The sequence below is a fragment of the Hyla sarda genome, chromosome 1 (genome assembly GCF_029499605.1).
Source record: "Hyla sarda isolate aHylSar1 chromosome 1, aHylSar1.hap1, whole genome shotgun sequence".
Lineage (NCBI taxonomy): Eukaryota > Metazoa > Chordata > Amphibia > Anura > Hylidae > Hyla > Hyla sarda.
Genome location: NC_079189.1, coordinates 614019151 through 614041297, shown reverse-complemented (window position 1 = coordinate 614041297; position 22147 = coordinate 614019151). Strand labels below are relative to the sequence as shown.

Genomic DNA, 22147 nt, shown 5'->3' with positions numbered 1-22147 from the left:
AGTTCAGAGAGGGTGGACTGGCCCGAGGTCCCCTCCTGACTGTCGCCAGCCCCCTGATCCGCCATGAGGAGTTTGTATAACTCTGCTTTGCGGGCAGTTGCTGGAAATGGAATTGCCCTCTTGCGCAACTCCTCCATCAACTTGGGGATCGTCCAAGCCCTGTAAGCTGCAGAGGAGGGCGTCCCTCGCATGGAGCTTCTAGCTGGTGTATCAGGGATGGACATCGGGTCCTCTATGTCTGACACGTGAGACATGACCTGTCCGGGCCGTAACGGGTGCCGGGGAAAAAAAACCAAACAGTAATCATGAGTGACCTGATATGAGAAACGTGTACCCCCCTTGCTGAGTACTGACTGACCTTACCACCACTGTAACACAACAGTAAGATGCCTGAAACGAACAGCAAATCGACTGTAACCCTGCGGACAACCGAATACATACTTAATGTTAGCTTACAACTGCAGGTGACTGCCCGTGCAATGTGGCCGAACCCAAGAGTGCTGACCGTAGTGCCAGTGCGACCCAGAGTACCACCTGAATAGTTTGAAACGAGGCCTGACCGTGAGTCTGACCGAGAACGTGTGCATGACGCGTATAGTCATGAATAACTAAACCGTGAACACCTCCTGACTGCGAGTCAAGATTACAGTGTGCACCGTTTCTGACTAACTAGCGATGGCTCTGAAGACGTGTCAGCAACCACCGCAGGCAAGTGGTCACCCTTGAAGAAGAGTCAAGATCGCAGTGACCACTACCCGTGTAAACGAAATGCTCTGTATGCGTGACAGTAGCAATGACGCCTTGAACCCTATCTGACATGTCGAGTCAGATATACAGTGATTCACGGCCTATGTGTAACAGCAGCAGTGCGTAACATTAACTAATGTAACAGTTAACTTAATGAGTATTAAGCATTTGAACTGAAATGACGTGAACTAGCGTCTGCTAGCGAAAGTGATGACCACCGTGAAACGTGAATAAATAACATGAACAACCGCCGTACGGTTGGTACTGACCGTAGCCAAGTTTGCAATGACCAGGAACGTAACGACCACCTAACTGGATACAGACCACACAATCTGCAAGAGAAACTAACAGTGTTCTAACCATATGGTTTACGCGCCACCTACCACCTCTGACCCATACGTGCTGGCACCCCCTAGCCCCCCCCCCCCCCTATGCCTGAAACTACCCCAACCCCACTAATTACTTGACTACCCCAAGCCTCTGACCCGGTACCCCGATATGCATGACCACCCCCTCCCCCCCTAAACCGAAGCCACAGTAATATGGATTATAGTATTATTAACTTACAAGCTGCCCCTTGTCTGCGACAGTGCATGTGTCAGGAAACTGTGGCCTGACACCGGTGCACCATAAGCCAGCCCCTTAATACTGCATGGTACCAATACACTCTATAAGCCTAACACATTTCCTCACACACACATTTTTATTTTTTTTAGCGCCACCTGCTGACCATCCGTGGAGCTATGCCGCCGGCTCACTGGCATGCTGTGACTCCGCCCGTTCAGAGCCCCGCGTTACACGTGAGACGCCGGCACAGGGAGACCCACGTGGGTCGCGTCTGCCCGCGCCTGCCATGCCGCCAGCTGCCGCTGGATCCAGAGGCCGTGTTCACTGCGGCCAGCCCGGGCACGTGCTGCACCGTCGGACCGCCGCCTACATAACGCGCTGGGTGCCGGAGCCTGCCCGCCAAACGAGGGGAGCAATTGCAACAGACCAGGGCCCCAGTAAAAGAAACCTGCCGGTCACCCGGCACTTACCTGCACCACCACACACCTGACCCAGCGTACGCAACGAAAGAACCCCCGCAATTTCGCCAACCCAGCATACGCCCAGAGGGAGGGGACGATGGATGTTAAATAGCCAAAGCCCCTCCCACAAATTCAGCCTGATAGGCTTTCCACATATATGGGGTTTTTGTCTGAAGTCCCATGCAAGTACCTCCTCTCCGCTCTACATCTCCTGGTGAGTGAGTCAGTCCAGCTACACCCCTCTCGCATGGCCCACCACATCTCACAAAGCCACAATATAAGCCACACCTCTTATTTTCTACCCTTTTGTGCATCGGCCCAGCTTGCAAGTCACGTTCATTCCCACAAAGCCACGCCCCCAATCTCTTCATCAGAACTCAGCCCCACCTGAGTGCGGGATGAGAATAAGATAGGAGGACGGGATATGAGGTCAGGATATGGGGATGGGATATGAGGACAGGATATGAGTTTGTGATTTGAGGAGAGTATATGGAGACGGGATATGAGGACAAGAGCTTCCTCCTATTTTGCTTTTCTTCCCCCACAAGGATTAAGTAGGGAAAACCGGACAACGCCGTATACTCAGCTACTATGTCATAAATGTCGGAGGCTTCAGCCCCTCAGAGATCTGGGAACCAACCATAGAGCCACCTGGTTAATTCTTCTCCGCACGAATACAACTAGTTCTTCCCTCTATAACCTAAGGAAGGACCCTGTGTAGAGTAGGAGACCCCACTAATCTAACACCTATAGGATCAGAATGTCCTAGAAGCCAGAATGCCTGTTGGGTCTTCTCCATGAGGAGCAGTGAATATCACAACCATATATCACACTCTTTTCCTACCATGTAAACTATAGTGATGGCATCGCTGGATCGGTGACTACGTTCTAAAAGAAAACTTTATTAACAATTGGGAACAAGTTTGGAGATGCAGTATATGATCTATGTATACATGTCAGATATCCTATGTACATGGTTAATATATAGATGTGTTATCTGCATCATTTATTGGTCTGAATTGTCTTCTCTCCTGTGTGAATTCTTAGTAGTCTTATAAGTGTTGATTTCTGAGTAAAACATTTCCTACATTAGGAGCATGAATATGGCTTCTCCCCTGTGTGAGTTTTCTGATGTTTAAGAAAATTTGATTTCATAGTAAAACATTTCCCACATTCTGAGCATGAAAATGGCTTCTCCCCTGTGTGAGTTCTTTGGTGTTTAACAAGATATGAATGGCTACTAAAACATTTCCCACACTCTGCACATGTAAATGGCTTCTCCCCTCTGTGAGTTCTTAGATGTTTAACAAGATTTGTTTTCTGAGTAAAACATTTCTTACATTCCACACATGAAAATGGCTTCTCTCCTGTGTGAATTCGTTCATGATTAATAAGACTTGATTGCTGAGTAAAACATATCCCACATTCTGAACATGAAAATGGCTTCTCCCCTGTGTGAGTTCTTTGGTGTTTAACAAGATATGAATGGCTACTAAAACATTTCCCACACTCTGCACATGTAAATGGCTTCTCCCCTGTGTGAGTTCTTTGATGCTGAACAAGATTTGATTTCTCAGTAAAATATTTTCCACATTCTGAACATGAAAATGTTTTTTCCCCTGTGTGAGTTCTTAGATGTTTAACAAGATGTGTTTTTTGAGTAAAACATTTCTCACATTCTACACATGAAAATGGCTTCTCTCCTGTGTGAATTCGTTCATGTTTAACAAGAATATATTTCCGGGTAAAACATTTCCCACATTCTACACATGAAAATAACTTCTCTCTTTTGTGAGTTTGTTCATGTTGAACAAAACTTGATTGCTCAATAAAACATTTCTCACGCTCTGAACATGAATATGGCTTGTCCCCTGTGTGAGTTCTTTGGTGCTTAACAAGATGTGATTTCTGAGTAAAACATTTCCCACATTCAGAGCATGAAAATGGCTTCTCCCCTGTGTGAGTTCTTTGATGTTTAACAAAATTTGATTGCTGAGTAAAACATTTCCCACACTCTGCACATGAAAATGGCTTCTCCCCTGTGTGAGTTCTTTGGTGTTTAACAAGATGGGGTATTTGAAAAAAACATTTCCCACATTCTGAACATGAATATGGCTTCTCCCCTGTGTGAGTTCTTTGATGTTGAACAAGATGTGATTTCTGAGTAAAAAGTTTCCCACATTCTGAGCATGAAAATACATTCTCTCCTGTGTGAGTTTTCTGATGTTTAAGAAGATTTGATTGATCATTAAAACATTTTCCAAATTCTGAAGATGAAAATGGCTTCTCTCTAGTGTGAGCTCTTTGATGTTGAACAAGAAGTGATTTCTTAGTAAAAAGTTTCCCACAGTCTGAGCATGAAAATTGCTTCTCTCCTATGGGAGTTCTTTGATGTACAACAAGATATGATTTTGTAAGATAACATTTCCCACATTCTGAAAATGAATATTGCATCTTCCTTGCACAATCTCTTTGATGTCCAACACCCCTTCTGTGGCTTTTATTTTGCTGAACATCCTGTGATGACTGAGAAGACAGGACCTGTATATAAGGATGAGATGAGAGATCTTGGCTGTGAAGGGCTGAGGGTGTATCTGGGATAATGGAATGTTCTTCATATGTATCTTGTGTGATATCATCATCTGCTTTATAATCTGAAGATATAAGATTCTCCTCTGATCTCCTGGTACAAGAATCTGCAGAGAATAACACAGATTTTAATATCAATATTAACCCCTTAAGGACCCAGCCCAAATATACCTTAAGGACCCGGACATTTTTTGAACATCTGACCACTGTCACTTTAAGCATTAATAACTCTGGGAGGCTTTTACCTTTCATTCTGATTCCGAGATTATTGTTTTTTTTGTGACATATTCTACTTTATGTTAGTGATAAATTTTTGTCGATATTTGCATCATTTCTTGGTGAAAAATTCCAAAATTTGATGAAAAAATTGAAAATTTTGCATTTTTTTAACTTCTAGGCTCTCTGCTTATAAGGAAAATGGATATTCCAAATAAATTATATATTGATTCCCATATACAATATGTCTACTTTATGTTTTCATCATAAAATTGACAAGTTTTTACTTTTGGAAGACATCAGAGGGCTTCAAAGTTCAGCAGCAATTTTCCAATTTTTCACAAAATGTTCAAAATCGGAATTTTTCAGGGACCAGTTCAGTTTTGAAGTGGATTTGAAGGGCTTTCTTATTAAAAAAATACCCCATAAATGACCCCATTATAAAAACTGCACCTCTCAAAGTATTCAAAATGACATTCAGAAAGTTTGTTAACCCTTTAGGTGTTTCACAGGAATAGCAGCAAAGTGAAGGAGAAAATTCAAAATCTTCATTTTTTACACTCGCATGTTCTTGTGGACCCAGTTTTTGAATTTTTACAAGGGGTAATAGATGAAAAATCCCCCCCAAATTTGTAACCCAATTTCTCTCGAGTAAGGAAATACCTCATGTGGATGTCAAGTGTTCGGCGGGCGCAGTAGAGGACTCAGAAGGGAAGGAGCAGCAATGGGATTTTGGAGAGTGAATTTTGCTGAAATGGTTTTTGGGGGGGCATGTCACATTTAGAAAGCCCCTATGGTGCCAGAATAGCAGGAAACCCCCACATGGCATACCATTTTGGAAACTACACCCCTCAAGGCACGTAACAAGTGGTACAGTGAGCCTTAATACCCCACAGGTGTTTGACGACTTTTCGTTAAAGTCGGATGTGTAAATGAAAAAAAAAATTTTTCACTAAAGTGCAGTTTTTCCCCAAAATTTATCATTTTTACAAAGGGTAATGGGAGGAAATGCCCCCCAAAATTTGTAACCCCATCTCTTCTGAGTATGGAAATACCCCATGTTAGGACGTAAAATGCTCTGCGGGCGAACTACAATGCTCAGAAGAGAAGGAGTCACATTTAGCTTTTGGAAAGCAAATTTTGCTGAAATGGTGTTTGGGGGGCATGTCGCATTTAGGAAGCCCCTAGGGTGCCAGAACAGCAAAAAAAAACAAAAAAAACATGGCATACTATTTTGGAGACTACACCCCTCAAGGAACGTAACAAGGGGTACAGTGAGCCATAACACCTCACAGGTATTTCACGACTTTTTGTGAAAGTTGGATGTGTAAATGAAAAAAAAAATGTTTTCAATAAAATGCTGTTTTCCCCAAATTTTACATTTTTACAAGGGATAATAGGAGAAAATGACCACCAAAATTTGTATGGAAATACCCCATGTGTGGACGTCAAGAGCTCTGCTGGCGCACTACAATGCTCAGAAGAGAAGGAGCGCCATTGAGCCTTATGAAAGAGAATTTGTTTGGAATGGAAGTCGGGGGCCATATGCGTTTACAAAGCCCCCCATGGTGCCAGAACAGTCGACCCCCCCCACACGTGACCCCATTTTGGAAACTACACCCCTCACAGAATTTAATAAGTGGTGCAGTGAGTATTTACACCCCACTGGCGTTTGACAGATCTTTGGAACAGTGGGCTGTGCAAATGAAAAATTAAATTTTTCATTTTCACGGATCACTGTTCAAAAATCTGTCAGACACCTGTGGGGCGTAAATGCTCACTGTACCCCTTATTACATTACGTGAGGGGTGTAGTTTCCAAAATGGGGTCACATGTGGGGGGGTCCATTGTTCTGGCCCTATGGGGGCTTTGTAAACACACGTGGCCTTCAATTCCAGACAGATTTTCTCTTCAAAATCCCAATGGCGCTCCTTCTTTTCTGAGCATTGTAGTCCGCCCGCAGAGCACTTAACATCCACATATGGGGTATGTTCTTACTCAGAAGAAATGGGGTTCCAAATTTTGGGGGGTTTTTCCTTCCTATTTTCCCTTGTAAAAATGAAAAATTTAGGTTAACACCAGCATTTTAGTGATAACATTTTATCTTCTCATTTTCCCATCCAACTATTTTGTCAAACACCTGTGGGGTATTAAGGCTCACTATACCCCTTGTTACGTTCCGTGAGGGGTGTAGTTTCCAAAATGGGGTCACATGTGGGTATTTATTTTTTTGCTTGAAAGAAGAGATCGCAGACGGCACTCACGGAAACAGCAAGAAGTTTAATTCGGGATCGCTGGTCCACGCAACAACAACAACGACAGGTAAGTCGACCGGTTTCGCGCTACACAGAGCGCTTACACGTGACCTTTATTTTTTTGCGTTTATGTCAGAACCGCTGTAAAATCAGCCACCCCTGTGCAAATCACTAATTTAGGCCTCAAATGTACATGGTGCGCTCTCACTCCTGAGCCTTGTTGTGCGCCCGCAGAGCATTTTACGTCCACATATGGGGTATTTCCGTACTCAGGAGAAATTGTGTTACAAATTTTGGGGGTCTTTTTTTGCTTTTAGCGCTTGTGAAAATAAAAAGTATGGGGCAACACCAGCATGTTAGTTTAAAAATACATTTTTTTTACACTAACAGGCTGGTGTAGACCCCAACTTTTCCTTTTCATAAGGGTTAAAAGGAGAAAAAGCCCCCCAAAATTTGTAGTGCAATTTCTCCCGAGTACGGAAATACCCCATATGTTGCCCTAAACTGTTTCCTTGAAATACGACAGGGCTCTGAAGTGAGAGAGCGCCATGCGCATTTGAGGACTTCATAGGGATTTGCATAGGGGTGGACATAGGGGTATTCTATGCCAGTGATTCCCAAACAGGGTGCATCCAGCTGTTGCTAAACTCCCAGCATGCCTGGACAGTCAGTGGCTGTCCGGAAATGCTGGGAGTTGGTGATTTGCAACAGCTGGAGGCTCCGTTTTGGAAACACTGCCGTACGATACGTTTTTCATTTTTATTGGGGGGACAGTGTAAGGGGGTGTATATGTAGTGTTTTACCTTCTATTATGTGTTAGTGTAGTGTAGCGTTTTTAGGGTACATTCATACTTGCGGGCGTTTGCAGTGAGTTTACCGCTAGGAGTTTGTGCTGCGGCGAAAAATTTGCCGCAGCCCAAACATGAATCAGAAAACTAACTGTAAACCTACCTGTGTGAACGTATCCTGTACATTCACATGGGGGGAAAAACTTCCAGCTGTTTCAAAACTACAACTCCCAGCATGTACTGAGAGACCGTGCATGCTGGGAGTTGTACTTTTGCAACAGCTGGAGGCACACTGGTTGGAAAACCTTAAGTTACCTAACTCAGTATTTTCCAACCAGTGTCCCTCCAGGTGTTGCATAACAACAACTCCCAGCATGTACTGATCGCCGAAGGGCATGCTGGGAGATGTAGTTAAGCAACAGCTGGAGGTACACAACTACAACTCCCAGCATGCCGAGACAGCTGTTTGCTGTTTGGGCATGCTGGGATTTGCAGTTTTGCAACATCTGGAGAGCTATAGTTTAGAGACCACTGCACAGTGATCTCCAAACTGTGGACCTCCAGATGTTGCAAAACTGCAAATCCCAGCATGCCCAGACAGCAAACTGCTATGTGGGCATGCTAAGAGTTGTAGTTTTGCAAGAACTGGAGAGCGACAGTATAGAGATCATTGTTCAGTGGTCTCAAACTGTAGCTCTCCAGCTGTTGCAAAACTACAAATCCCAGCATGCCTAAACAGCTGTCTGGGCATGCTGGGAGTTGTAGTTTTGCAACATCTGGAGGGCTACAGTTAAGAGACCACTCTATAGTGGTCTCAGACTGTAGCCCTCCAGATGTTGCTAAGCAGGATCCACGGAGCTGCGTCGCCATCCTCTTCTTCTGTCGATCGTCGCCCGCTGCCGTCGCCGATGGGTGAGTGGACTTCGGTGCCGGTCCTGTGTCGTTTCCCCGTTCTGCCCCGCCTATTGTGGGTGAGCAGGACGGGGAAACCTAAAGTAAAGCCCCCCCGCCCCCGATCTACTATTGGTCATCGCGTCTTGATGAACAATAGCAGGGATAGGAGGGGTGGCACCCCTGCCACCTCACTCCTATCGTTTCAGGGGGATCGTGGGTGTCATGGACACCCGTGATCCCCCTTCTATTCCGGGTCATCGGGTCACCATAGACCCGAATCGGCGCAAATCGCAAGTGTGAATTCACTTGCGATTTGCGCCGATCGCCGACATGGGGTGGTCTGATGACCCTCCTGGGCATTTGCGCGAGGTGCCTGCTGATCAACATCAGCAGGCACCCCGGTCTGTTCCCCGCCCGGCACGCGGTGGGGACAGAAATTCCCACGGGCGTATGGATACGTCCTGGGTCCTTAAGTACCAGAAAGCCAGGGCATATCCATACGCCCTAGGTTCTTAAGGGGTTAAAGGGGTACTGCGGTGAAAATTTTTTTTTTTTTTAATCAACTGGTGCCAGAAAGTTAAACAGATTTGTAAATGACTTCTATAAAAAAAAATCTCAATCCTTCCTGTACTTATTAGCTGCTGAATACTACAGTGGAAATCCTTTTACGTTTGAAACACAGAGCTCTCTGCTGACATCATGAGCACAGTGCTCTCTGCTGACATCTCTGTCCATTTTAGGAACTGCCAGCGTAATAGGAAATCCCCATAGCAAACATATGCTGCTCTGGACAGTTCCTAAAATGGACAGAGATGTCAGCAGAGAGCACTGTGCTCTCCTGCGGTGTTGCTATCAGTGTGTGAAGAGTGGGAGAAGAGGGTTGCATTGACAATCCAACACAATGGGCAGCACATTGAACACATTTTATAAGTGATCAGAAACTTGTAAATAACTCATGAAAGAATAAAGTTACGTTAAAACCAAGCACATTGTTGTTTTTCTTGTGAAATTCCCAATAATTTTAATGTCACATTAATGTCACACTCTTCCTATTGAAAAAACAAAAGTTGGATTCAAAATGGCCGACTTCAAAATGGCCACCATGGTCACCACCCATCTTGAAAAGTTTCCCCCCTCACATATACTAATGTGCCTCAAACAGGAAGATAATATCACCAACCATTCCCATTTTATTAAGGTGTATCCATAGAAATGGCGCACCCTGTATAATTCTATACCTATTGCACAGCATTATACAGCAACAAGACTTTCCTCCGCTGCTCCCCCGATGCCTCCAGTATCCCACTCCCACCCTCCGCAGTGTCCCTATTCCTTCTTCTTCTGGTTAATCCACCAAACTAAAGCTCAGCTAATCGTCACCCTCAGTGATGTCCGACCTCGGCTGGTGGTCAGATGAGCGGCAGTGTGATGTATTCGGTCACCAGGGGAAGTGGGGCAGATCCAATAAACCTACAGGTGGCGATGGGTCTGCAGAAATCTTTGTCTGAGCAGGAGCGTAGATGGTTGAGGCAGAAGAAGCTCAAAAGGAGACAGGCAGAACTGTAGAAGGTTAAATAGCCAGGGCCCAGCAGGGAAATGCATTGCTGCTCTTTAATAACGCTGAGGAAGAGAGAGAACCCATCCTCCAAAGTCTCCATGTTGTGTATTGTGTTATCTGGTATATGTCTCCATGTTGTATATTGTGTTATTTGGTATATGTCTCCATGTTGTGTATTGTGTTATCTGGTATATGTCTCCATGTTGTGTATTGTGTTATCTGGTATATGTCTCCATGTTGTGTATTGTATTATCTGGTACATGTCTCCATGTTGTGTACTGTGTTATCTGGTATATGTCTCCATGTTGTGTATTGTGTTATCTGGTATATATGTCTCCATGTTGTGTATTGTGTTATCTGGTATATGTCTCCATGTTGTGTATTGTGTTATTTGGTATATGTCTCCATGTTGTGTATCATGTTATCTGGTATATATTTCCATGTTGTGTATTGTGTTATCTGGTATATTTCTCCATGTTGTGGATTGTGTTATCTGGTATATGTCTCCATGTTGTGGATTGTGTTATCTGGTATATGTCTCCATGTTGTGTATAGTGTTATCTGGTATATGTCTCCATGTTGTGTATTGTGTTCTCTGGTATATGTCTCCATGTTGTGTATTGTGTTATCTGGTATATGTCTCCATGTTGTGTATTGTGTTATCTGGTATATGTCTCCATGTTGTGTATTGTGTTATCTGGTATATGTCTCCATGTTGTGTATTGTGTTATCTGGTATATGTCTCCATGTTGTGTATTGTGTTATCTGGTATATATGTCTCCATGTTGTGTATTGTGTTATCAGGTATATGTCTCCATGTTGTGTATTGTGTTCTCTGGTATATGTCTCCATGTTGTGTATTGTGTTATCTGGTATATGTCTCCATGTTGTGTATTGTGTTATCTGGTATATGTCTCCATGTTGTGTATTGTGTTATCTGGTATATGTCTCCATGTTGTGTATTGTAATATCTGGTATATATGTCTCCATGTTGTGTATTGTGTTATCTGGTATATATGTCTCCATGTTGTGTATTGTGTTATCTGGTATATATGTCTCCATGTTGTGTATTGTGTTATCTGGTATATGTCTCCATGTTGTATATTGTGTTATCTGGTTTATGTCTCCATGTTGTGTATCCTGTTATCTGGTATATGTCTCCATGTTGGGTATCGTGTTATCTGGTATATGTCTCCATGTTGTGTATTGTGTTATCTGGTATATGTCTCCATGTTGTGTATTGTGTTATCTGGTATATGTCTCCATGTTGTGTATTGTGTTATCTGGTATATGTCTCCATGTTGTGTATCCTGTTATCTGGTATATGTCTCCATGTTGGGTATCGTGTTATCTGGTATATGTCTCCATGTTGTGTATTGTGTTATCTGGTATATGTCTCCATGTTGTGTATTGTGTTATCTGGTATATGTCTCCATGTTGTGTATTGTGTTATCTGGTATATATGTCTCCATGTTGTGTATTGTGTTATCTGGTATATATGTCTCCATGTTGTGTATTGTGTTATCTGGTATATATGTCTCCATGTTGTGTATTGTGTTATCTGGTATATATGTCTCCATGTTGTGTATCGTGTTATCTGGTATATGTCTCCATGTTGTGTATTGTGTTATCTGGCTAATGTCTCCATGTTGTGTATCGTGTTATCTGGTATATGTCTCCATGTTGTGTATTGTGTTATCTGGTATATGTCTCCATGTTGTGTATCGTGTTATCTGGTATATGTCTCCATGTTGTGTATCGTGTTATCTGGTATATGTCTCCATGTTGTGTATCGTGTTATCTGGTATATGTCTCCATGTTGTGTATTGTGTTATCTGGTATATGTCTCCATGTTGTGGATTGTGTTATCTGGTATATGTCTCCATGTTGTGGATTGTGTTATGTGGTATATGTCTCCATGTTGTGTATTGTGTTATCTGGTATATGTCTCCATGTTGTGTATTGTGTTATCTGGTATATGTCTCCATATTGTGTATCGTGTTATCTGGTATATGTCTCCATGTTGTGTATCGTGTTATCTGGTATATGTCTCCATGTTGTGTATCGTGTTATCTGGTATATGTCTCCATGTTGTGTATTGTGTTATCTGGTATATGTCTCCATGTTGTGTATTGTGTTATCTGGTATATGTCTCCATGTTGTGTATCGTGTTATCTGGTATATGTCTCCATGTTGTGTATCGTGTTATCTGGTATATGTCTCCATGTTGTGTATTGTGTTATCTGGTATATGTCTCCATGTTGTGTATTGTGTTATCTGGTATATGTCTCCATGTTGTGTATTGTGTTATCTGGTATAGGTCTCCATGTTGTGTATCCTGTTATCTGGTATATGTCTCCATGTTGTGTATTGTGTTATCTGGTATATGTCTCCATGTTGTGTATTGTGTTATCTGGTATATGTCTCCATGTTGTGTATTGTGTTATCTGGTATATGTCTCCATGTTGTGTATTGTGTTATCTGGTATATGTCTCCATGTTGTGTATTGTGTTATCTGGTATATGTCTCCATGTTGTGGATTGTGTTATCTGGTATATGTCTCCATGTTGTGTATTGTGTTATCTGGTATATGTCTCCATGTTGTGGATTGTGTTATCTGGTATATGTCTCCATGTTGTGTATTGTATTACCTGGTATATGTCTCCATGTTGTGTATTGTGTTATCTGGTATATGTCTCCATGTTGTGTATTCTGTTATCTGGTATATGTCTCCATGTTGTGTATTGTGTTATCTGGTATATGTCTCCATGTTGTGTATTGTGTTATCTGGTATACGTCTCCATGTTGTGTATTGTGTTATCTGGTATATGTCTCCATGTTTCGATTAGCAACGAATGCGAATATTGTTGCGAATCTCTTCATTAAAGGAGTAGTCCGGCGCGCACTTTTCTCATTTTATCCCGTCCGGGCTGCAAAATAAAAGAAAACACACTTTCTCTTACCTGCCAACGAGCCCCCGGAGCTCCGGTACAGGTGTTCGGTCCCCGGGCTGTATTCTTCTTACTTCCTGTTAGCCCGGCACGTCACACGGAGCTTCAGCCTATCACTGGCCGAGGCGGGACATCGCTGCGGCCGGTGATAGGCTGAAGCTCCATGTGACGTGCCGGGCTAGCAGTAAGTAAGAAGAATACAGCCCGGGGACCGAACACCTGTACCGGAGTGTACCGGAGCTCCGGAGGCTCATTGGCAGGTAAGAGAAAGTTTGTTTTCTTTTATTTTGCAGCCCAGACGGGATAAAATGAGAAAAGTGCGCGCCGGAGTACTCCTTTAAACTCCATTTAGTGCGGTCCAGGCTCCAGGGCATCTAAAATGGCAGATCCACATGTGAGGACATGGGGCAAGGAAGGCGGGAACAACGGTAGGCGGGATGACTCTGAATCACACGCAGGATGCAGCCTATCAGCAGCCAGTCACCCCTGTGATGTCACAGCCCTATATAACCGGCAGCCATATTCCGGCTAGTCACTTCATTCATTACACTGCAGAGAGAGGACAGCCTGTGTGTGTGTATTACACAGAAAAGCTTTTTCCAGCAGCATTTCACCTCCTAGTCACATCACCGTTCTGGCGGACAGAGAGCAGTGCTTTTTTTCACTGAAAATTATTTTTACTGCAGCCATTAACCCCGCCCCCCCCCCCAAGTCACTTTCTACAGCATTGTATTACAGAGAGGGGCAGAGAGCTGTGTGTTGCCTCATATGTTTGAACAAGCTGCCTCAGCTTGATAAACCTTAGCAGAGGAGGAAGGAATAATTTTTCAGCGAAATTCTGTGTCTTTTTTTTACAACAAATGGTCTACTGGTTATACTAGTCTGTAGACGGTATAATACCCAGCAGTCCATTCCTAATAGTCCTTGACAGAGTGCAACTTGGGGTTCAGTACACAGCGACTCTGTGTGCAGCACTGTTGTGTACTACTGGTGTTGTGCAAAAATACTTTTTTTTTAAGCGTACTGTAGCGCATTTTTCTGCCCTCATAAGTGCATACCACATACCTACATCTAATAAGTGTACTATTTTGTAGCTGTTGAACTGTCAAGGGCCAAGATACTGTGAAAGTCCAGGCAAAAGTAATCACCGGCTGGTATAGGCTGAATAGAGGAATTTACAGCAAGAAAGAGACAGGACACAGAGATTAATGAATTATACACGATTATTACAAGCAATGAATTGGTAACTCACCTTGGTGGTTACCTGTAGGAATGTCCTCCTTATACTGCTCATCACCGCTTACATCTGTCTCTTCTTCTTCCTTTATGTCTGTAGCATTAATATAGATCAGATCTTTCCCTGTAGGAATGTCCTCCATATTCTGCTCATCAAGAGGACGGGGACACCTCTCTGGTGCTGTTCTCTTACTGGATCTGACTGCAGGGAACACATACAGAGACTGAATTCATTCTTTACATACAAATAATGAGAGGACGTGTGTATATAGTCATGTCTATTACCTGGTGATGTGAGGGGCTGCTGATCCTCCATCATGACCTGATCCTTGTACTGATCCTTGTGTCCTTCTACATATTCCCACTCCTCCATGGAGAAATAGACCGCCACGTCCTGACACCTTATAGGAACCTGACACATAATGATACAGTCATCACCCCGACCCCTCCAGTGGTGTTACTGTATAATGTCCCAGCATTCCCAGCAGTGTCACCTCTCCAGTCATCACCAGACCCCTCCATTACTGTATAATGTCCCAGCATTCCCAGCAGTGTCACCTCTCCAGTCATCACCAGACCCCTCCATTACTGTATAATGTCCCAGCAGTGTCACCTCTCCAGTCATCACCAGACCCCTCCATTACTGTATAATGTCCCAGCATTCCCAGCAGTGTCACCTCTCCAGTCATCGCCCGACCCCTCCATTACTGTATAATGTCCCAGCAGGGTCACCTCTCCAGTCATCACCAGACCCCTCCATTACTGTATAATGTCCCAGCATTCCCAGCAGTGTTACCTCTCCAGTCATCACCAGACCCCTCCATTACTGTATAATGTCCCAGCAGTGTCACCTCTCCAGTCATCACCAGACCCCTCCATTACTGTATAATGTCCCAGCAATGTCACCTCTCCAGTCATCACCAGACCCCTCCATTACTGTATAATGTCCCAGCATTCCCAGCAGTGTCACCTCTCCAGTCATCACCAGACCCCTCCATTACTGTATAATGTCCCAGCAGGGTCACCTCTCCAGTCATCACCAGACCCCTCCATTACTGTATAATGTCCCAGCAGTGTCACCTCTCCAGTCATCACCAGACCCCTCCATTACTGTATAATGTCCCAGCAGTGTCACCTCTCCAGTCATCGCCAGACCCTCCATTACTGTATAATGTCCCAGCAGTGTCACCTCTCCAGTTATCACCAAACGCCTCCATTACTGTATAATGTCCCAGCTGGGTCACCTCTCCAGTTATCACCAGACGCCTCCATTACTGTATAATGTCCCAGCAGGGTCACCTCTCCAGTCAGCACCAGACCCCTCCATTACTGTATAATGTCCCAGCAGTGTCACCTCTCCAGTCATCACCAGACTCCTCCATTACTGTATAATGTCCCAGCATTCCCAGCAGTGTCACCTCTCCAGTCATCACCAGACCCCTCCATTACTGTATAATGTCCCAGCAGTGTCACCTTTCCAGTCATCACCAGACCCCTCCATTACTGTATAATGTCCCAGCAGTGTCACCTCTCCAGTCATCACCAGACCCCTCCATTACTGTATAATGTCCCAGCAGTGTCACCTCTCTAGTCATCACCAGACCCCTCCATTACTGTATAATGTCCCAGCAGTGTCACCTCTCCAGTCATCACCAGACTCCTCCATTACTGTATAATGTCCCAGCAGTGTCACCTCTCCAGTCATCACCAGACCCCTCCATTACTGTATAATGTCCCAGCAGTGTCACCTCTCCAGTCATCACCAGACCCCTCCATTACTGTATAATGTCCCAGCAGTGTCACCTCTCCAGTCATCACCAGACCCCTCCATTACTGTATAATGTCCCAGCAGTGTCACCTCTCCAGTCATCACCAGACCTCTCCATTACTGTATAATGTCCTAGCAGGGTCACCTCTCCAGTCAGCAGCTCCATCATCTTGTTGATGAGTTCTCGGATCTTCTGTTCATCCATTTCCTCATGTATCAGGGAGTGAGGTGGGGGCCCCGGGATTGGGCTCAGGGTTCTTCCCCATCCTTCACACTCAGGGGCCCGACAGCGCCCACTAGAGGACTTCTTAACTACTGTGTAATCCTGTGTATGGAGAGACACATTAATACATACATTCCCAGAATCCCTCACCTCTCCAGTCATATCCATCTGTTATTACATAGATAAGAATGAGGTCATGTGACATCACTCCCAGAATCCCTCACCTCTCCAGTCATATCCATCTGTTATTACATAGATAAGAAGGAGGTCATGTGACATCACTCCCAGAATCCCTCACCTCTCCAGTCATATCCATGTTATTACATAGATAAGAATGAGGTCATGTGACATCACTCCCAGAATCCCTCACCTCTCCAGCCTTATCCATCTGTTATTACATAGATAAGAATGAGGTCATGTGACATCACTCCCAGAATCCCTCACCTCTCCAGTCATATCCATCTGTTATTACATAGATAAGAATGAGGTCATGTGACATCACTCCCAGAATCCCTCACCTCTCCAGTCATATCCATCTGTTATTACATAGATAAGAATGAGGTCATGCGACATCACTCCCAGAATCCCTCACCTCTCCAGTCATATCCATCTGTTATTACATAGATAAGAATGAGGTCATGTGACATCACTCCCAGAATCCCTCACCTCTCCAGCCATATCCATCTGTTATTACATAGATAAGAATGAGGTCATGTGACATCACTCCCAGAATCCCTCACCTCTCCAGTAAGCAGGAAGAGTATCTGTAGGGTGAGGTTTATGATCCTGTCGGCCATTTTGTTCCTGTCTCTCTCCATGGTTGATGGGTCATCCAGGAGAATTCTCTTATATAGAAGATATCAGCAGAGGATCCTGGATTGGAGAAACCTGAAGGGAAGAAGAGGAGATGATGATAAACCGCACCAGATTGTATGGAGAAATAAAATACATTTCCTGGAGATAATCTGGGGAAACATTTGAGGAGATATTATAGGAGTTTTAAGATTTCTCTAAAAAACAAAATGCATTGTCCCAGTGCTAAAATATAAACTAGATAGACTAGAGTGCACTCCCCTCTCCCGGTCCTGTGGTGGCGCTCTGGTCCAGAGGCCACAGGTCACTCACTTACTTATTCTAATGACGCTCTCCCTGCTCTGCTAGAGACCTTCTGAATACACCGCAGTCTCAGAGATGAACTATTTTATATAACAGATTTGCTTTCTGTCTGTGTCTCTCTATGATACAGAAGAGATAACCACGTTGCGTTCTTATATAAAGCTGTATCCATGTTGGTGTCTTTAGACGATGCTCAAGCTTAGGAGTGTGAACAGTTGTCTCCAATTGGCATTTTGATAATAATATTTACTTGCTATATGAATCCTGGATGGTCTCTCATTGATAACTGAAGATTCTCCTGACATCATGGAGGAGAAGGACCTGACCGAGTCTGAAGACCTCACACCTGTAAGACCTCCGCCTGGTTCTTAGGTGTCAAATAGGACGATTGTGGCGTCTCCTTCTACTCGGGAACGACCTTCTGCACTAACCGAGGAGAATCGTGGACTTTCTAGTCTTCATATTTGTTCGTATAATTTTACTTTTACTTTCTCTTTGCTTATCTGCACCTTTTCTTTTAAAATTTACAACCAGTGTAAATTAGGAGGAAGAGGAGAGGAATTGGGGATCATAGCGCACTATGACAGGGCCACAGCCATCGTAAGAAGGCTCGAGGAATAGAAAAAAATGTGTGCAGCATGTAAAAGATATGAGGAAAATGACGTCATTGTAATGACCTCCAGGGACCCAAAGGCATCGATCAGACAATGCAAAAAGATCAGCGTAAGAGCAAGCCTCCAGGAGACCATAAAGAAGCCAGAAGGAAGCGATCTGCTCGCAACCAGGATCGGAACACCAGGAGTAAATGCAGGGTCACCCAATGCAGGGACCATAGATGATCACATAGAAATCATAGAAGAGCCAATGAGGGCATTCAAACAGGCGGACGGGGTCGGACCAATAGTTGGGGGAGAATGTAGTCCAGGGAATCCCCCACTGCTCAATTGCCACTCAAGGCTTTAATAATGGCACCAATCACCACCCATTCTGAAGAGACACAAGAGACTGGAAAAAGGCCTGAGGGATCCTAATGTGACGGTACTGAGAGATCCAGAAAATGCTGGAGGACCGTCATTTTGTAAATCGCACAATTGTCAGGAGATGGGGCAGGTGCCTTGTGACCAGGTCGCACATCGGGCCTGAATCCTTAATAATAAAGAGGAAAACTAAGCTGCAACAATTGGGTCAGGTCGGCAGGGAGAAGGACACCCAAGAACTACAAAGCAAAATCAGGAGGACGACTGCACAGAGGAGACCAGGTCAGACGGGAAGGAGACATTCAACGCTTCAGACTTCGAAAAATTCATTTTAAAGTTGTAAAGACGAGCAAAGTGCTCTAACTCCTGAAGTAACACAAGGAGGGAAACCCGAGGGTTAGTAAGAAAGTAGAATAAATCATTTGAAATAAGCTGCCACCTTACACATAGTCTCCCGCACTGAGACTCCTCCGCTGATTCGGCAGAGGAACAGCTTGTGAGGATACGTCCCTGCCACGTACCATAAAAGATGTTACAGGCGGAGGATAGGAAGCCATTCACCTAGACCAGTGATGGTGAACCTGTGGCACGCCGAGCCCCCTCTGTGGGCAAGCACCAATAGTTCGCTATCTAGCCCATTCGGGACATCCCTGTGTCCCCAAAGATCTTTTCGGGACACAACGATGTCTCGGTTACCTTTCTGCGGCCCCGCGTTAATTTTAAAAATCGCCGGGAGGTAGCGTATGCAGGGACGTCACTGACATCCCGTGCGTGCGCCCATAGCAACAGCAGAGCGGAGCAGCGAGGAGGAGGACGTGCGCATGGTAAGTTATGTATGTTGTAGTTACCTGTAGGCCATAGCAGTAGATTGTGACCCCTGACGGGAGGAGCAGTGGACGGAGCACTGAAGTGGGGCAGTACACAGGCATACAGCCTCCAGCCATACACTGTATATGGCTGAAGGCTGTATGTCTGTGGGAAAACTATACTGCACCTAATGTGGGGGGAACTATACTGCACCTAATGTGGGGGGGGGGGGAACTATACTGCCAACCTAATGTGGGGGAACTATACTGCCAACCTAATGTGGGGGAACTATACTGCCAACCTAATGTGGGGGAGCTATACTGCCAACCTAATGTGGGGGAGCTATACTGCCAACCTAATGTGGGGGAACTATACTGCCAACCTAATGTGGGGGAACTATACTGCCAACCTAATGTGGGGGAGCTATACTGCCAACCTACTGTGGGGGGACTATACTGCACACCTAATGTGGGGGAACTATACTGCAACTAATGTGGGGAATTATACTGCACCTAATGTGGGGGGGGGGACTATACTGCACCTAATGTGGGGGGGAGCAATACTGCACCTAATGTGGGGGGGGGGACTATACTACCAAGCTAATGTGGGGGAGCTATACTGCCAATCTAATGTGGGGGAACTATACTGCCAACCTAATGTGGGGGAAACTATACTGCCAACCTAATGTGGGGGAGCTATACTGCCAACCTAATGTGGGGAGCTATACTGCCAGCATAATGTGGGGGAACTATACTGCCAACCTAATGTGGGGGAAACTATACTGCCAACCTAATGTGGGGGAGCTATACTGCCAACCTAATGTGGGGAGCTATACTGCCAGCATAATGTGGGGGGAACTATACTGCCAAGTTAATGTGGGGGAGCTATATTGCCAACCTAATGTGGGGGGGGAGCTATATTGCCAACCTAATGTGGGGGAGCTATACTGCCAACCTAATGTGGGGGAGCTATACTGCCAACCTAATGTGGGAGAACATACGGCCAAGCTAATGTGGGGGAGCTATTCTGCCAAGCTAATGTGGGGGAACTTTACTGCCAAGCTAATGCGGGGGAGCTATACTGCCAAGCTAATGTGGGGGGCTATACTGCCAAGCTAATGTGGGGAGCTATACTGCCAAGCTAATGTGGGGGAGCTATACTGCCAAGCTAATGTGGGGGAGCTATACTGCCAAGCTAATGTGGGGGAGCTATACTGCCAAGCTAATGTGGGGGTACTTTACTGCCAACCTAATGTGGGGGTACTTTACTGCCAACCTAATGTGGGGGAGCTATACTGCCAACCTAATGTGGGAGAACTATACTGCCAACCTAATGTGGGGGAACTATACTGCCAACCTAATGTGGGGGAACTATACTGCCAACCTAATGTGGGGGGAACTATACTGCCAACCTAATGTGGGGGGAACTATACTGCCAACCTAATGTGGGGGGAACTATACTGCACACCTAATGTGGGGGGAACTATACTGCCAACCTAATGTGGGGGAACTATACTGCCAACCTAATCTGGGGGGAACTATACTGCACACCTAATGTGGGGGGAACTATACTGCACACCTAATGTGGGGGGAACTATACTGCACCTAATGTGGGGGAACTGTGCTGCCAACCTAATGTGGGGGGAATTATAAACTATTGATAAAAAAAAATTAAAAAAGATTTGGATCATTGAACCACTGTATGAGCTGTTTTTTCAAAACATAAACCTCAGTATTCTGATTTAATTGCTGTGCTGGCCCTTTGAGGGGAAAAAAGTTGGGGTCCATTATGGTTTGGGCTCTCGGGCTCAAAAAGGTTCGCCACCACTGACCTAGACCTAGAATCCAGTTCAGGAAACCCAAACGGCTGCCCAGAAAACAAAGCGTCACTTCCATGAAGATCCACTGAACCTGATCAGTAGAGAAGAGCAGAACCGGAGGGTTGGAAGTTCTGTCTAGTGGATGAGGTTAATGGTCTTCACAGAATCATCCCGAGCCTCTATTCCAGGCATAAATACACCTGAAAAATGTACTAACCACATGAAGCTAATATATCAATTTATTCCAATTACATAAAAACTACACATACCAATTCACAAATACATAGTTCTCCAATGATGAACACCTGTATATCCCAACGTGTTTCCCTGTGTATCTTATAATATACAGTGGTTCATCAGGGGATCAAAAATACAGTATATAATATATACCTAGGATCGGGGATTTACAAAGAAAAAAAGATCATACATATATGGAGCAGAGTGTAAACCAACAAGATAAGGATAAAATAGACAAACACAGCGAGATATCAGGGTCACATCTAACACTTAAAGGGGTACTCCGGCCCCAATACATCTTAGGGGATAAAATGTCTGACCGCGGGGGACCACCACAATCTAGCATGAAGCACCCATCTGTAAGCACTGCAGGAAGCACTGGAGGCTCTCAGTCTTATGCCTCCCGAACACGGGGATGGAGTATCGGGACGTCACGACTCCACCCACGTGTGATGTCACGTGTGGCCCCAAAGGAGTTTACCAAAGTAGTTTACAGCCCAAAGATCATATGAAAACTAATAAGATAAACAGTGACTTCCTATGAGGATCCACCATGTTGGGAATAATATTCTGTAGTATTGGATGTCACCTCCAGATTGATATAACAATATTCTAGAGGGGCCCCATACAAATCCCACAACACTGTCCTATAATATAAAGATATCACCACAAATTACCAAGACACATACGGGGAGATTTATCAAGTCCTGTCCAGAGGAAAAGTTGCCCAGTTGCCCATAGCAACCAATCAGATGGCTGCTTTCATTTTTCACAGGCCTTCATGAAAATGAAAGAAGCGATCTGATTGGTTGCTATGGGCAACTGGGCAAGTTTTCCACTGCACAGGTTTTGATAAATCTCCCCCATAGTGGTCTAACAAGTATCTATATGTATTAGTCACAAAAAATACAAATATATATATATACACACACACCCAT

The 22147-nt window shown here is 44.6% G+C and overlaps 1 protein-coding gene across 1 annotated transcript; it reads right to left on the bottom strand.

Moving 5' to 3' along the window:
- Positions 1-2666: 2666 nt before the first annotated feature.
- Positions 2667-4622, bottom strand: LOC130297816 (gastrula zinc finger protein XlCGF26.1-like). Its single transcript, XM_056550728.1, has one exon. The coding sequence runs from the start codon at positions 4614-4616 to the stop codon at positions 2865-2867; it is 1752 nt and encodes a 583-aa protein (XP_056406703.1). The 5' UTR covers positions 4617-4622; the 3' UTR covers positions 2667-2864.
- Positions 4623-22147: the final 17525 nt, after the last annotated feature.